Source organism: Ovis canadensis, chromosome 13 (genome assembly GCF_042477335.2).
Source record: "Ovis canadensis isolate MfBH-ARS-UI-01 breed Bighorn chromosome 13, ARS-UI_OviCan_v2, whole genome shotgun sequence".
Lineage (NCBI taxonomy): Eukaryota > Metazoa > Chordata > Mammalia > Artiodactyla > Bovidae > Ovis > Ovis canadensis.
Genome location: NC_091257.1, coordinates 82,316,174 through 82,332,577, shown reverse-complemented (window position 1 = coordinate 82,332,577; position 16,404 = coordinate 82,316,174). Strand labels below are relative to the sequence as shown.

Sequence of the window (16,404 nt, the reverse complement as noted above, 5' to 3'; positions counted from 1 at the left end):
AGTAAAGCAGTTTGACAGATTCATGAACTCCTGGGTAGTTCCACCCTCAGCTCTGAGGACCTCGGAGTCACATTTTGTAGCCTGAAGTGCTAATTAAACCTGAGGAATTATGGACTTACTATTTATAGGTAGGAGTGAAGACATTAACTAGGCCATGAAACCTGAGGACACAGAAGGAGATTGTTTCCTGAGATGCACATATTACATCCAGCCTTTATATTTTAAGGAAGAACTTGGTTAATGCCATAGTCTCAACTTTCCAACTCTGATTTTCATCTTGACTTGCTACATATGTAGCCCTGAAGGACCATGACTGCAGCAGTTTTTTGCATCGTGAGATAAACATATAACTGTACTTCTGATAAATGCTGCTCTCACCAATAACAAAGGTTAAAACCATCCTTCTAAAAGTATCAATTGCTTCAAAGGACTATATTTCAAACCATTTTTTCAATATTTTGAATTTTAACTGGTAATAGTCAATATGCTCTCATGAATTTGAAAGTGAAAAGGAACCCACAAAAAAATATGTTTTTATCTCCCATGTTTCTTTTTACTGTTCAGAGTGGCTTTCACTGTACTGCCAACATCAAATCTCTCTTAGGAGGCCTCGTGGTGTGAACAAAAGCACCGAAATCAAAGAACTTCCAAGTTTTAATCTGTCAGAGACTGTGGTACTAGGGAAAGAGTCATGTGACCTCCCCATCAGTCCCATTTCTGTACAATGAGGATAAAACTCTGGAGGTACCTCTCTTGGATACTGTGTAGACTGGCTAATTAAAGCTAACTGACCCCCTGGAAAGAACCAAAAAATTCTATGTAAGAGCTGAGTATTTATGGGCCACTAACAGTCACAAAAACTCCTGAGACAGGATTCTGTGCAGACAGTACAATCTCCATTGGTGATTACTAATTATCCACTGATTACAAAGAAAGCTTTGAGGGTTCCCTAAGAGGGAAGGGAAAAGAAACATTGTACAATGTCATTCAACAACACCATCTTTATTCAAAAATATATATCTATGAGACATTTCAGAATATACTGCTACCGCCAATGGCAGCCTATACTTCTAAATAAACTCCTAAATTAATATACAAATTTAAGCTTTAAAAATATTCTTTAAGAAAAAAAAACAAAACAAAACAAAGGAAGATTGAAGACTTTCTGAGGAACATGACCTAAAGGAAAGGTCTTGGAGGCCGATGGATGTCCTAAGTGTAGGAAAACACAAAACAAACCCCCCACCCCCACCCCACCTGGTCACCTCATACATACAAGGAGAAAGGGTCATTTAAATTAAACAAATGAAGTAAAAAGTACACTTGGGGAGGATGTGGGAGAATTGAGTTAAAAAACAAAAGCATTTCATTGGGAAAAAAAAAATAGGACTAACCTCCTTATAGGAAGTCTACTAGTAACAGGTGTTAAGAGGCCAACACATTCATTTACATAATTGCTACAGTTTCATCTCTTGCTCTTGCTGTAATAATTACGCACCAATCTCTAGTCAAAGACTCAATCAGATAAAACACAGCAGTGGGCAAAATCCATTATGTTATATAACATTTTCATCTAGCTGATGAGAGCAAATGCCTTCTCCACCTTTTTGGTTGGTTTGTGGCTGCTAAGATTCTGCTTCCTTGGTGAAAGCAGAGTATGTCCATGGCAATCTGTTTAGAAGCAGCTCGCCTGCAAGACCGCAGCAGCACACCACATGGGGAGGGGCTCATATGCAGATACAGCAAAGGCTGGAATTTATTTTGCAATTGTGATAAAGTCATTTACTGCCCTATGGCCTCTGGGAGAAACACTTTACAGACAGACCCATTAATTTAATAATGACAGGACGACAGGCAGTGTCGATATGTAACCAACACACAGTCCATATTCAATCTGAAAAATAGCTTAAATGCTACGAGGTTCTACAGAGTTAAACTGCATACCTGCTGCGACTTTTCCTTGTTTTCGCTTCATGGCAGGCAGGAGAGCTTCCTGAAGGGAAGCCTGTTACACTTCTAAAAGCAGACATCACCATGCTCTAACACGCTGAACATGTAGAATCACATGTAATTGGTTTTTTTGGTAATCCTGAAAAGAGCAACTCAAAATGATGGAAATCCTGAAGCCCCCTCCAAGGAATTCCTTTTATAGCTTTTGGATTTCAGCCTCCGGGCTCTAATTCCTATTACACTATTAGGGCAAATTGTTTTCTGCCCTTTCCAATGTCAAAAATCAGCCTGCCAAATGAGAATGATTTACAGACAGCAGGCCTAGCCTTTACTAAAAGTAAGATAAAAATCCTAACTACATCATACAGTCATAATGTCAGCTGGCATGATAATGGAATTAAGACCCCCCAATTAACACCCCTCACTTTCCCCCTTCCCGAGATGGGTTATTCAGCGACACCTGACACAAAGCACTCCTCCCCCTAGGGGCAGAGACATGTACAGTGGTGTGAACTGAAGGACAGACAAGCATGCAGAGTGTCGGGTCTGCACGGAGAGCTTCAAGTTTAGTCACCATGCGGTGGACGTGCGCCCACACAGTGCATTAATTGGTAGTGTGTGCCCTATTCCCCCCAAGGGGTCAAAGCGACAGCAGAACCTGGACTCCCAGAAAGCCTTCAGTTTCAGGGGCCCACTGTGCTATTTCTAATAACTGCCTCAAACTTTCACAATGTGGGGCAAGGATAATGTTTCTAGAAACGTGCTCCTGAACAGAGAGGGTGGGACCCTTGATCAGAGCAGCCTGGGAAGGTTGATAGGAACCTTGAGCAAATACCTTATTTTTGATTCACGCTTGTGATCCCCGTTGAGTCTGTCTCGGAACTGTGGCTTGATGTCCCAGATCAGCTTTGAATCTTTACTGCTAGATTCTCTAGTAGGCTCACAGAACACGTGCACCTAACCTCTGGCAACACATTGCCAGAAGTCACAACAAGGGAGAATCTGAGATTTGGCAAACTCTTTATGGCAAAGACGCTCAAAACAGCTGTGCCTCCAACCTCTGGGGTGGACAGCAGCCAGGAAAGCCAGCGGCTCCAGACCCGAGGCCCCTGGCAGCAGCTGCCCTGCACCTGAACAAGCCCAGCTCTAGAAGGAGCAACTGCTTGCATGACACAGTGTCGTCATGAGGGACAGGATTCTTCTACACATGATTTTCATAACTTCTTAGGTGTACAAGAGAGGGCTAAAAGGGGAAAACCAAGGGGCATGGAAACATGAAGTGAGTTTGTATTCTTTCCAAGTATACATTGAAACTGGATTCCATTTGCCACTGTTCTCAATTGTGCTCGACAGAGGAGAGGCCGGAGAGGGAGGAGATTCAGTCTGTGGTTCTTTCTTGAGGATGGGGGCCGACTGAACGAGGGACAGAACCAGGGGCTTCCAGGTTATTTCCAACCATGACGTGCCCTCTTCTTTCTGCTGGTACAGATGGGAATCTGGGGCATGACACCTGCCCTAGTCAGTTGAAAACAGGTCACCAGCAGAGGGCAGGGGGGCCAAGCCCCCTGTGACGTTGGGCAGCAACGAGAGGTCTGGCAAGCTCTGAATGTGGGACTTGAGTTCCTTGCGGACCTGGGTTACCCGAGCAAGCTTCTGTTTATATTCCTGAGGAGACAAAGAGTTATGTTAAGGACAAAGAGAAAACAAGCTTCTGTTTATATTCCCGAGGAGACAATGCAGTTACGTTAAGGAGCTGATACAGATACTCTCAGCCTCCTAGTGTGTGTGCTCCTGACCAGAAAGCCCCTCACACATTCAGCTAGGTTACCAGGCTCAGGTTTTCAAATGCTCAAAAGCAAGACTTTACACAAAAAACGAAAGCTCTAGAGTTTGATATTGGCGATAGTGAATTAAATGGTATTTAACTGAGTGCTTGAGATCTGGAAGTAAAAAGTGATGTTTTGTATTTGTAGTGTCTTTGGTGCTTATCTATTTCAAAATACTTCGTAAGATAAAATAATGCTTGAGCTTTACAATTATTCTGAAGGCTCCACCTAGACATGACTAGGAAAACCACTCTAGAGCTAACTATTTTTTATGTTAAACTTAGATTAACCCAGAGTTAGCATCTTCATAGACAGGGACTTCAGAAGCTCAAAATTCCCACCACCACCACCTGGTTCAGGACTTCCTTGTTCCACACGTAGGCACTGTAGCAAGGCCCTGCTGAGGCCTTCTAGCAGTCACCCCTAAACAGGCCCCTGGACTTATCTTTCAGAAGCCCAGCTTTCATCAAGTCCCTCCTCTGATAAAGGGAAGCATGGTGCCACACTATCTCCATGACTGATCTGAGTGCAAGGTCTTCTAAAATTAGCTCCTGCCCACATGCTGCACAGGCCAGAGCCTGCACTGGCCGTTTGTTCAGGATCCCCCTAAGCGCCTGAAGGGCTCTCTTTCTTCTCCTGGTCTCGGCAAGGTCCTGACTCTGCTCCTTCGCCAACTGCTGAGTCCTGCATCTCTAGGAAAATCTTTCCTCCTCGTCCAGTACACTGGTCCCCATCTCCGCTGGCTTCCTGGGCGCCGCGCCCCTAATGGACTGCTCTTAGGTGCTCTCTCCACATGTCAGAGTTCTGCGTTCCTCTAAAATACGACTTCCTTGATGACAGGAACTGAATATACTCTTCTCTTTCCTCAGCTCCCAGGTAAAAGGTCTTGGGTAACAACTCTAGGCCAGAGGACGCCTGTGGTTTATGGCTCCTTTAGGGCTCGACTTTTTTCTTTTTTTCACCCTCTTCGGTGTTTCTGCAAAGACAAGGAAGCTCCTGAGACTGGGCCCTTGCTGACTAAAGCCTCTCCTACAGGAACATAACAGAGCACTGGGCTGAGACACAAAGCCCTGGGCTTAGTCCTGGCTCCGACTCCCCAAGTTCCAGTGTGACTGTGGAGGTGTTCCCTCCTTTCCTCCATCCTTCTTTATCTGAAAATGGGGGAAGTGGAGCACCCATAAGGTTTTTCTTCATGTTCCAGATTCCTTCATACCAGATACCTTCCATATACTTCGAGAGGCAAAAGGTTTGAAGAAGAGTGATAAGATAGGAAATAGGTTAAAAAAAAGAACACTTAGCTGAAGTTGTAAAGACAAATTCCAAGCAAGGAGTGGGAGAGGGAAGTGGGGAAATGAGCAGGGAGGCTCTGCCCCCAAGTGACTGCTGGCTGTCAGCCTTCCCCCTGAACTGAGAGCTGCTCACACAAGTCCTCAAACAGAGTCAAGGGACAAGTAAAGAAAGGAGGCTCTTCTGCTAGCCCCTTCCTTTCCTCTGTAGACTTTACACAACTAAAATAATGACTTCTGTAAACTATTCCTAGTGACTCCCCCAACAAACCAATAAGCACCCGAAGGCAAGGACCAAACCCAACTGCCTCCCCAGCATCCACCATGCCCAGCAGTGCCCGCAAACAGTAACTATCTACACAGCTGCCCAATGAATTAACAATATATAAAAGATAGGATTATGTAACAGTAATCACCTTTCATTCTTGAAACAAAAAACTGATTTCAAATCTGAGGATCTATTAATAAAATGTCAAAGTTCTCTGCTCTTCCTTCTACAAACAGTTTTCTCCTTTGTTTTTACAGATGTCACAGGAAGCTAACAGAGGAGACCTATTCTCTATTACTGGACACGGATTCATTTCTTGAACTTCTCCTGAATTCTAGGTACAAAAAGAGTAATAGTTACCCCTTGCTCCCTGTGACCATCCTCTGACCAAAGCTGACATATGAAAGCCATCTCAACTCAGAGCCGTCCAGAGCAGTCAGAGAGTACTTCAGTTGAAGGAAGAATTCCTCAAGGACAGTTTGAAAATCACCGAGTCTCTGGAGAGCTGACCTAGGATCAGAATCCAAGGTTCGGTACTCTCGGGTGATCCTCAGACTAATTTAGCAAGTCCACCTGAGATCAAAAGGTGGTTGATTGGATTAACACTCCCACACCACCTTAAATTCAAACAACTCGCATCTTAAAAAAAAAACAAAAAAAAAAAACAACTCATTTGTTCCTCTTTAGGAGTACAAGAGGTGGGAGGGTATCTCTTCATGTTTCAGTTCAGTCGCTCAGTAGTGTCCGAGTCTGAGACCCCATGAATCACAGCACACCAGGCCTCCCTGTCCATCACCAACTCCCGGAGTTCACTCAGACTCATGTGCATTGAGTCGGTGATGCCATCCAGCCATCTCATCCTTTGTCATCCCCTTCTCCTCCTGCCCCCAATTCCCCCAACATCAGGGTCTTTTCCAATGAGTCAACTCTTCGCATGAGGTGGCCAAAGTATTGGAGTTTTAGCCTCAGCATCAGTCCTTCCAATGAACACCCAGGAGTGGTCTCCTTTAGGATGGACTGGTTGGATCTCCATGCATTCTCAAGAGTCTTCTCCAACACCACAGTTCAAAAGCATCAATTCTTCGGCTCTCAGCTTTCTTCACAGTCCAACTCTCACATCCATACATGACCACAGGAAAAACCATAGCCTTGACTAGAGGGACTTTTCTTGGCAAAGTAATAGCTCTGCTTTTCAATATGCTATCTAGGTTGGTCAAACTTTCCTTCCAAAGAGTAAGTGTCTTTTAATTTCATAGCTGCAATCACCATCTGCAGTGATTTTAGAGCTCAAAAAAATAAAGTCTGACACTGTTTCCACTGTTTCCCTATCTATTTCCCATGAAGTGATGGGACCAAATGCCATGATCTTAGTTTTCTGAATGTTGAGCTTTAAGCCAACTTTTTCACTCTCCTCTTTCACTTTCATCAAGAGGCTCTTTAGTTCCTCTTCACTTTCTGCCATAAGGGCGGTGTCATCTGCATATCTGAGGTTATTGATATTCCTCTCGGCAATCTTGATTCCAGCTTGTGCTTCCTCCAGCCCGGCGTTTCTCATGATGTACTCTGAATATAAGTTAAATAAGCAGGGTGACAATATACAGCCTTGATGTACTCCTTTTCCTATTTGGAACCAGTCTGTTGTTCCATGTCCAGTTCTAATTGTTGCTTCCTGACCTGCATACAAGTCAGGTGGTCTGGTATTCCCATCTCTTTCAGAATTTTCCACAGTTTATTGTGATCCACACAGTCAAAGGCTTTGGCATAGTCAATAAAGCAGAAATAGATGTTTTTCTGGAACTCTCTTACTTTTTTGATGATCCACCAGATGTTGGCAATTTGATCTCTGGTTCCTTTGCCTTTTCTAAAACCAGCTTGAACATCAGGAAGTTCACGGTTCATGTACTGCTGAAGCCTGGCTTGGAGAATTTTGAGCGTTACTTCACTAGCATGTGAGATGAGTGCAATTGTGTGGTAGTTTGAGCATTCTTTGGCATTGCCTTTCTTTGGGATTGGAATGAAAACTGACCTTTTCTAGTCCTGTGGCCACTGCTGAGTTTTCCAAATTTGCTGGCATATTAAGTGCAGCACTTTCACAGCATCATCTTTCAGGATTTGAAATAGCTCAATTGGAATTCCATCACCTCTGCTAGCTTTGTTCATAGTGATGCTTTCTAAGGCCCACTTGACTTCACATTCCAGGATGTCTGGCTCTAGGTGAGTGATCACACCATCGTGATTATCTGGGTCATGAAGATCTCATCATGTTTAGATTGCTATTATATTCTAGATATCATTAGAGAAAATTCATTTTAATGAAAGGAAGTATGTTCCACATTAAAGTCCTCTTTTCATAGCACTCTGAAAGTGGATGGATCAGGCCCACACATCCTCGTGACCCAGGGAGGTCTTCTTGTTTTCTACCCACAGACATTTCTATTTTAAGAGCAGGTTCATGAGTCTAGGAGGAGGGCATCACTAGACAAAGGATGAAAGCAGGAGCCAATGAACAAGATTAAAAAAAAAAGAATTGCAAGATACGACATTAATATATAAAAGTCAATTGCTTTCCTATATACTGGCAATGAACTAGTGGAATTGAAATTAAAACCCAATACCATTTACATTAGTTTTAAAACAATGAAGTACTTAAGTATAAAGCTAACAAAATATCTATGACATCTACAAGAGGAAAACTACAAAATTCTGATGATAGAACATAGAAGAGGTTCATAAATAGAGAGATATTCCATGTTGATGGATAGGAAGATGCAGTTCTCTTACAATGTCAGTTCTTCTCAACTTGATCTGCAGATCCAAGGCAATCTCAATCAAAACCACAGCAAGTTATTTTGAAGATATAAACAAACTAATTCTAAAGTTTATACGGTGAGGCAAGAGATTCTGAAGAGTCAACACACTATTAAAAGAACAAAGCTAGACACTACTTAACTCTAAGACTTACTTTAAGCTGTTGTAATCAAGAACGCAATGCTGGCAAAAGAACAGACAAAAAGATGAGTGCAACAGAACAGAGGGCCCAGAGTGTATAAACAGTCAGCCAATCTTTGACAAAGGAGCAAAGGCAATACAATGGCGAGCAGATAGTATTTTACACACAACATCAACAACATGATCCATGAAAGAAATGACAAACTGGATTTCATTAAAATGAAAATTTCGACTCTAGAAAAGACTGCCAAGAAAATGAAAAGATAAGCCTGAGACTGGGAGAAAATGTCTGTGAAAGACATCATATGTCATCAAGGAAATGCAAATTAAAACAATACTGAGGGCTTCCCTGGTGGTCCCCGTAGTTAAGAGTCCACCTTGCAATGCAGGGGATACAAGTTTGATCCCTGTTCCAGGAAGATCCCACATGCCTCAGGGCAACTGAGACCATCTGCCACAACTACTGAGCCCGTGCTCTGGAGCTTGTGCTACTGAAGCTCACACACCCTAAAGTCTGTGCTCTGCAGCCACTGCAATAAGAAGCCCCCATACCACAGTGAAGAGTAGCTCCCACTCGCTGCAACTAGAGAAAGCCTGCACACAGCAACAAAGACCCAGCACAGCAAAAAATAAAATACACTCGAAAAACAAAAACAACACTGAGATACCACCCCATACCTGCTAGAACAGTCAGAGTGCAGAAAAGACATCGCCATGTGCTGGCGAGACGCAGAGCGAGAGGAATGCTCAGATACACCACCGGTGGGAGTGCAACATGGCACAGCCACTGTGGAAGACAATTTGGTAGCTTCTTACAAAACCAAACATACTCTTACCATATGACTATGCTGGCTGGTATTTACCCAAAGGAGCTGAATACCTGTGCCCACACAAATACCATCACACCACCATTTACAGCAGCCTTATTCATAATTACCCAAAGCTGGAATCAACCAAGACGTCAAGTAGGGGAGTGGATAAACTCTGGTACATCCAAACAAGAGAGTAGACTAAAAAGAAATGAGTACATCAAGGCTGTATATTGTGACCTTGCTTATTTAACTTCAATTAAATAAGCAGAGTACATTGTGTAAAATGCTGGGCTAGATGAAGCACAAGCTGGAATCAAGATTGCTGGGAGAAATATTAATAACCTCAGATATGAGGATAACACCACCCTTATGGCAGAAAGCAAAGAGGAACTGAAGAGCCTCTTGATGAAAGTGAAAGAGGAGGTGAAAATGCTGGCTTAAAATTCAACATTCAAAAAACTACGGTCATAGCATCCGGTCCCATCGCTTCATGACACCTAGATGGGGAAACAATGGAAACAGTAACAGACTTTGTTTTCCTGGGCTCCAAAATCACTGCAGATGGTGACTGCAGCCATGAAATTAAAAGGTGCTTGCTCCTTGGAAGAAAAGCTATGACAAACCTAGATAGCATATAAAAACAGAGACATTACTTTGCAGACAAAGGCCCGTCTAGTCAAAGCTATGGTTTTTCCAGTTGTCATGTATGGATGTGTGAGTTGGACTATAAAGAAAGCTGAGTGCAGAAGAATTGATGCTTTTCAACTGTGGTGTTGAGAAGACTCCTGAGAGTCCCTTAGACTGCAAAGACATCAAATGAGTCAATGCTAAAGGAAATCAACCCTGAATATTCATTGAAAGGACTGATGCTGAAGCTTCAATACTATCGGCCACCTGATGTGAACAGCTGACTCACTGGAAAAGACCCCGACGCTGGGAAAGATTGACAGCAGGAGGAGAAGGGGATGACAGAGGATGAGATGGTCGGATGGTATCCCCAACTCAGTGGACGTGAGTTTGAGCAAGCTCTGGGAGATGGTGAAGGACAGGGAAGCCTTGCGAGCTGCAGTCCATTCAATGGGGTTGCAAAGAGTCTGGACATGACTGGGTAACTGAACAACAACAAAAATAAATGAGCTATCAAGCCATGAAAAGACAGAGAAAAACTCTAAATGCGTATTATTTGGTGAAAGAAGCCAATCTGGAAAGGTTAACTACTGTGTGACTCCAACTCTATGACGTTCTGAAAAAGGCAAAACCATGGATACAAAGGTTGGGGGGAGAAGGCAGGGATGAATAGGTGAAGCAGATGATTTTTAGGGTAGTAGAAATACAATAGTGATGAATTACACATCTGTCCAAACCCACAGAATGTCCAGCACCGATATGAACTCTAGTATAAACTACTGACTTCAGGTAATTAATAATACAGTGTCAGCACAGGTTCCTCAGGGTTTCCCTGGTGGCTCAGACAGTAAGGGATCCACTTGCAATGCGGGAGACCTGGGTTCAATCCCTGGGTTGCGAAGATGCCCTGGAAAAGAGAACAGCTATCCACTCCAGTATTCTAGCCTGGCGAATTCTGTGGACAGAGGAGCCTGGCGGGCTACAGTCCATGGGGTTGCGAAGAGACTGAACAACTTTCACTACTCACTATGCGGGTTCATCAAGAGCAAAAATGTGCCCCATCTGGAGGACATCGATAGTGGGGGAGATAATACAGGTCTGGGGATAAGGGAGTATATAGGAAATCTCTGTACCTTCCTCTTAATTTTGCTGTGAACCTAAAATTGTTCTGAAAAATGGTGAATCTGCCAACTGGTTAAAATGTATCAGCAAGAGCCACTAGGTATATACTCTGAATATCTAAATACAGGTAAAGACTGCCTTTAACACTGTTAAAACACTTCTGGACAGGGGGAGAATAAGATCCCACAAGCCATATGGCACAGCTGAAAAAACAAACATAAATAAACAAACAAAACTGTTAAAATATGTAGCTGCTTAACTGGGACAGCTGAATGACCCCATTTAATGCCTTGAGGAAAGACAAACAGGTTAGAGCTCACTCCAAGCTCTGATTAGGTCAAACTGAGGCTATAGTAATTTTATAGTCCCCTAAACAGATTTAGTAGTAACTGACTCTGTGATATCCTAACCTTTTTTTTAAAAATTAGACTCAGCCTTTTCCCAAGTGTATATGTGTACAGCTTGTGTCAGACTCTGTGCGACCCCATGGACTGTAGCCTACCAGGCTCCTCTGTTCATGGGATTATCCATGCAAGAATACTGGAGTGGGTTACCATTTCCTCCTCCAGGGCATCTTCCCAACTGAGGGACCGAACCTGCATTGGCAGGTAGATTCTTTAATACTGAGCCACCTAAGAAGCGCTTAATGCTGCCACTGACCAACAGAAAATTAAGCATGAATCCAAATAAAACTACTCCCCCAGACACAAATCCAGCCTTTACCTGTCTCCACTTCTTCCCTCAGCTGGGGCAGGGCACACCCTTGATAGCTGCCTTCCTGTTATTCACTTAGGTTCTAAACAGGCAAAGGAGACAGACCTCAGAAGAATCCAAGCATCTTTTTCCTCAAGGTACTAGTCTGCTTTCTGACAATTAAGACCCATAAGCTCTGCAAGGCTACACCCCGAGCCCTCAGGAACTCCTGTTCTCGGCAGAAATCAAGGATTTTTTTCAAGATACCATGAAAACGAACTTCCAAGTGATGAGACCCATTCAAATTCTTTGGACTCACTTAAGTGTGCTGCGTCCCACAATCTCTGCAGCACACCAAGTACCAGACAGACAAATGATTCGACAAGGCAGTCACATGCTCCTTGCTTTAAATATCTTAGACTTGTGTATAACAGAGGACTCAGCCTTTACTCTAAGGCTCCCACTACCCTGCCTGGTCCAGAACTCGAGATGGAGCTCTGCACCATTTACACCAGCAGATGCCACCCTGCCCTGCTCCTGTTTCTCAGTCTTCTCTCCCCACCAGCTGATTCACCTCACCCACACTTCACTTGGCTCTTTTTCACACTTGTATCTTCAGACACTTGCCTTTTCCTCCACTACCAGGCAAGCACGGAAAGACAAGACAAATCCAGGAAGTGCTGTTGCTTTTCCTTCCCTGCTCATGCATAATTTACACTGGGGTGGTGGCAGAGGCAAAGGGTTGAGCCGAATCTGCCGTTCGCTACAGGCACTCACTGCAGCAAAACATCTCCCCACCGACCCCCACCACGACCCCCACCACGGGGAGCCATGAAACAGGCAGGCGTTCTACCAGACTTGCGGCTACTGCTGCCCTGGTGCAGGATCCTGGAGGGGAGGTAGTGGACGGGGAAGCAGGCATGCATGATGAACTGCCTGGGTTTCTGTGATCACCAAGAAATGCTGAAAACAGAGAAGGTAAAGGACGGAGGTGTGGCTCTAAGACTGAGCCTAGGATTTATGTTCCTGGCAAAATTCTGGAATCTTGCCTCAAAGATTCTTTGAACCAGAAGTAGAAAATGTGTCCAACATCCCCCTGCTTCCTATGGACCCAGCTGACACTGTGGGAACAGCCCAGCACAGTGCAGAGAGACAACTGGCCGAGGGAAGCGAGGCTGACACATTCTTTGCCTTTTTTGGTTAGAGGGGTAAGCCAGACCTGACACACTGCAGATGAGCTGGGGGATAAGACGGCTAGAAATGACAGGGGCCAATGTCGCAACGACCTTTCGAGGAGAATTTCACTTTCAAAACAAAACAAAAATTGTAAGCATTTCCTCTAGCAACTCATGTAACAAATACAGATCAAAATGTAAACTGTCAAACCTATGTTTTTTCCTTGCTAAGAAGTATTTACACAACAAAAATTATGTTAGAAATAACACCAAAGGCAGGGGCTTGATTTGATAAGATTTCCAGTAACAAGATGCCTGTTTTCCTTTATCTGGCCCTGTTGTGCTATAGGACATATGGTATATAAAAATCACCACTGCTCAGCTACTTTCAATTAAGAATTATAAAGGGTTATTATGCATGAAGAAGTTTATGAAGGGCCCAGTTTGAAACGTGATCTGCCACACTGAATTAAAGTCAAAGAACGGCTTCATCACAGGAACGCCAAGGTAGCCAGGCAGAAAGGGAAAGCTGAACCTTACCCCAAGGTTACTTAACATGCCCCCTCAGCCCTCTTGTCTTTCCAGGAGGCTTAACTCTATAGTTGCTGAGGCTACAGACTTAGAAATCTACACTTTGAAATCATAGCTTCACCTTAAACTACAACTAATTAACTCATCCTTCATTTTTTATGGGAAAATACAGTATCTAAATCTTTGGGCTGAAAATAAGAATGCTGCTTTTAATTTTTCAAGGATCTACATGGGAACATTAAAAACCCATCACTGACTCGCACCTCTCTCCTAGCCAGCTCCATTGTTCCATGTGACTTAGTGGCAGCTGTGACATTTCAAAATGATCCCTTCTGAGGTGTCACAGCAGGGCTGGAGCTGCTGAGTTAAGATGCTGGGGAAGATACATGGAAAAAAAAGCTGTGGCTCTGATTCTAGTCTTCAGTGGCTCTCAGCTCCGTTACCAAAACCAGTAATAAAGGGACTACTACTGTTGGGGCTCCGAGTGGGCTACCTCAAAATGGTATACCATGGCATAGTAATTATCTGAAGCTGCATGAAAAGCACTGATATAAGAAATTAAAAAACAAGAAAAACTCTGATCCTCTTCTGTCTCCCTGAAAAGCAGGAAATAAATCTCTAGAGTGAAAGGTTTGCTTTCTGCATCTGGAGGTGGAAAGACAGACACCCTTATTGTCAGAGACAGGAATTCAGAGCTGAGGAGCCCGTATAAACAAACTCTGTTACTTCTCTGATTTACTACCCCACACTCAAATTCTGTTTAGATTCTCTTCTAATGAAGCACCCAAAGCCTAAGTTTCTTTGTGCTGTCCATTCCTTACAAATTTACTGTGTAAAAAGTATAAAAGCTGCCTGCTTTGGTTACTTCTTAGGTCTCATATTTAGAAGACCTCTGTGTATATGAAAAAAAAGAACACATTTCTTTTTCTCCTCTTAATCTGCCTTCTGTCCTTTTTGTTTTTTGTTTTAGTAGTACAGTCACAAGAGGAGCAGAGGGGGAAATCCCCCCTCTCCAAAAAGTACACACACAGTGTTTCTCAGGAGGGAAAGTGACAAAATTACTACAATTCGAAGTATTCGCAGAGCAATACATTACTTTACCAACAAAGGTCTGTCTAGTCAAAGCTATGGTTTTTCCAGGAGTTATGTATGGATGTGAGAGTTGGACCATAAAGAAAGCTGAGCGCTGAAGAATTGATGCTTTTGGACTGTGGTGTTGGAGAAGATTCTTTAGAGTCCCTTGGACAGCAAGGAGATCAAACCAGTCAATCCTAAAAGAATTCAGTTCTGAATATTCATTGGAAGGACTGAAGCTGAAGCTGAAGCTCCAATACTTTGGCCACCTGATGTGAAGAACTGACTCACTGGAAAAAACCCTGATGCTGGGAAAGATTAAAGGTAGGAGGAGAAGGGGATGACAGAGGATGAGATGGTTGGATGGCATCACCGACTCGATGGACATGAGCTGGAGCAAGCTCCAGGAGTCGGTGATGGACAGGGAAGTCTGGCGTGCTGCAGTCCATGAGGTCGCAAAGAGTCAGACAACTGAGCGACTGAACTGATTGGCAGAATCAAATGGGAACTGGCTTCTTAAACTGGAAATCATACCACAAAGTGTTTTTGAAGTATTTCTTTCTCCCCAGAAGACCCTCTACACAAAAGGTTTACAGGAGCTTCTACTATCACAACAAAAACCCCCTTCTGAGAGAGATTTGAAAAAGCAAGGGAAGAAGAATGAAAAGTTACTGTGTATCATGTCCGACTCTTTTGCAACTATAGCCGGCCAGGCTCCTCTGTCCACCCAATTCTCCAGGCAAGAATACTGGAGTGGGTTGCATTCCCACTTCCAGGGAAATCTTCCCAACCCAGGGATCAAACGTGGGTTTCCTGCATTGCAGGCAGATTCTTTACCATCTGAGCCACCAAGGAAGCCCAACACACATAATTAATAAAAATGAAACTAACAAAAGTAAAATCCATTTTGCGTGCATGTGTGTGAAGTCACTTCAGTTGTGTCCGACTCTTCGTGACCCTTGGGACTGGAGTCTGCCAGGCTCCTCTGTCCATGGGATTCTCCACGCAAGAATACTGGAGTGGGCTGCCGTGCCCTCCTCCAGGGGACTTTCCTGACCCAGGGCCTGAACCCACATGTCTTCTGTCTTCTGTACTGGCAGACGGGTTCTTTACCACAAGTGCCACCTGGGAAGCCCAAACTCCATTTCGGGACTGGGCAAATTTTCAAATCGTAATGTAATAATAAAGCTAAAATTTACAATTGAACAGATGCCTGTGAAAGTGCTTTAAAAAGAGACTAATTTAAAAATGCACCTGGGTCCCTCAAAAATGCTTACACCATTTATACAATGGGTCCCTCATACAAAACCAGGTAAAAGCAAACCACTAATGTACAGGAAGTATATTTATAATTAATTCATTTTTTAAAAAGTTAGCCTTCAAAAACCACAAGCTTTATGCAAATAAAGCCCCCACAAACTGATTTCCTTAATAACCATTTTAATAAAAAACCAAGTTATTGATGCTGTGCAAACATGAAAGGTTCAAGCAGACCTTTCAACCCTTTCTCCTGTTGAGCCTGATGCTGGTGGAGTCAAGTATTCCTGCAGGGCAGTGAGAAGCAAAGGGCATTTTTCACACAAAATAACTTTAAGTTTGTTATAATTTAAAGTGCTAAAAGGTCTGCCTGGAGCAAGGTGGCCTGTAGGTTACTGCTCTGCATTTGATACAGCTCTCTCTACAAGCAATAAAAAGTTTTCACTTCCTCCTGTTAGCAAAAAAAAAAAAAAAAAAAAGGAAGTAAAATGCATTTCCTAACTCTCCCATAAGACTGAAGGTACGTCACCCTCCCATGGGAGGGAGGTCTCCATAGTAAAACAGAAAAAACCTGGAGTCAGAAATTCCAGATTCAGGGACTTTCCTGGTGGCCCAGTGGCTAAGACTCCACTTGGTGTTCCCAATGCAGGGGGCCTAGGTTCAATTCCTGGTCAGGGATCTAGATCCTATATGCTGTAGCTAAGACCCAGCTCAGTCAAATAAATAAATAAGAAAGAGTTGGACACGACTAAGTGACTGAGCATCCACACACTCAGGTGAGAGATGGTGTCAGTTGCGACTACAGTGGTGAGTGGAGACAGAGATGAAGAGAAG

The 16,404-nt window shown here is 43.5% G+C and overlaps 1 protein-coding gene across 1 annotated transcript in view; it reads right to left on the bottom strand.

The window, feature by feature from the left end:
• Positions 1-986: 986 nt before the first annotated feature.
• Positions 987-16,404, bottom strand: part of RPRD1B (regulation of nuclear pre-mRNA domain containing 1B) — a 58,356-nt gene continuing 42,938 nt past the window's right edge. Inside the window, exon 7 of the mRNA XM_069546954.1 lies at positions 987-3,615. Coding sequence (XP_069403055.1) covers positions 3,466-3,615 — 150 coding nt within the window. The 3' untranslated portion in view covers positions 987-3,465. The remainder of the gene's footprint in view (positions 3,616-16,404) is intronic.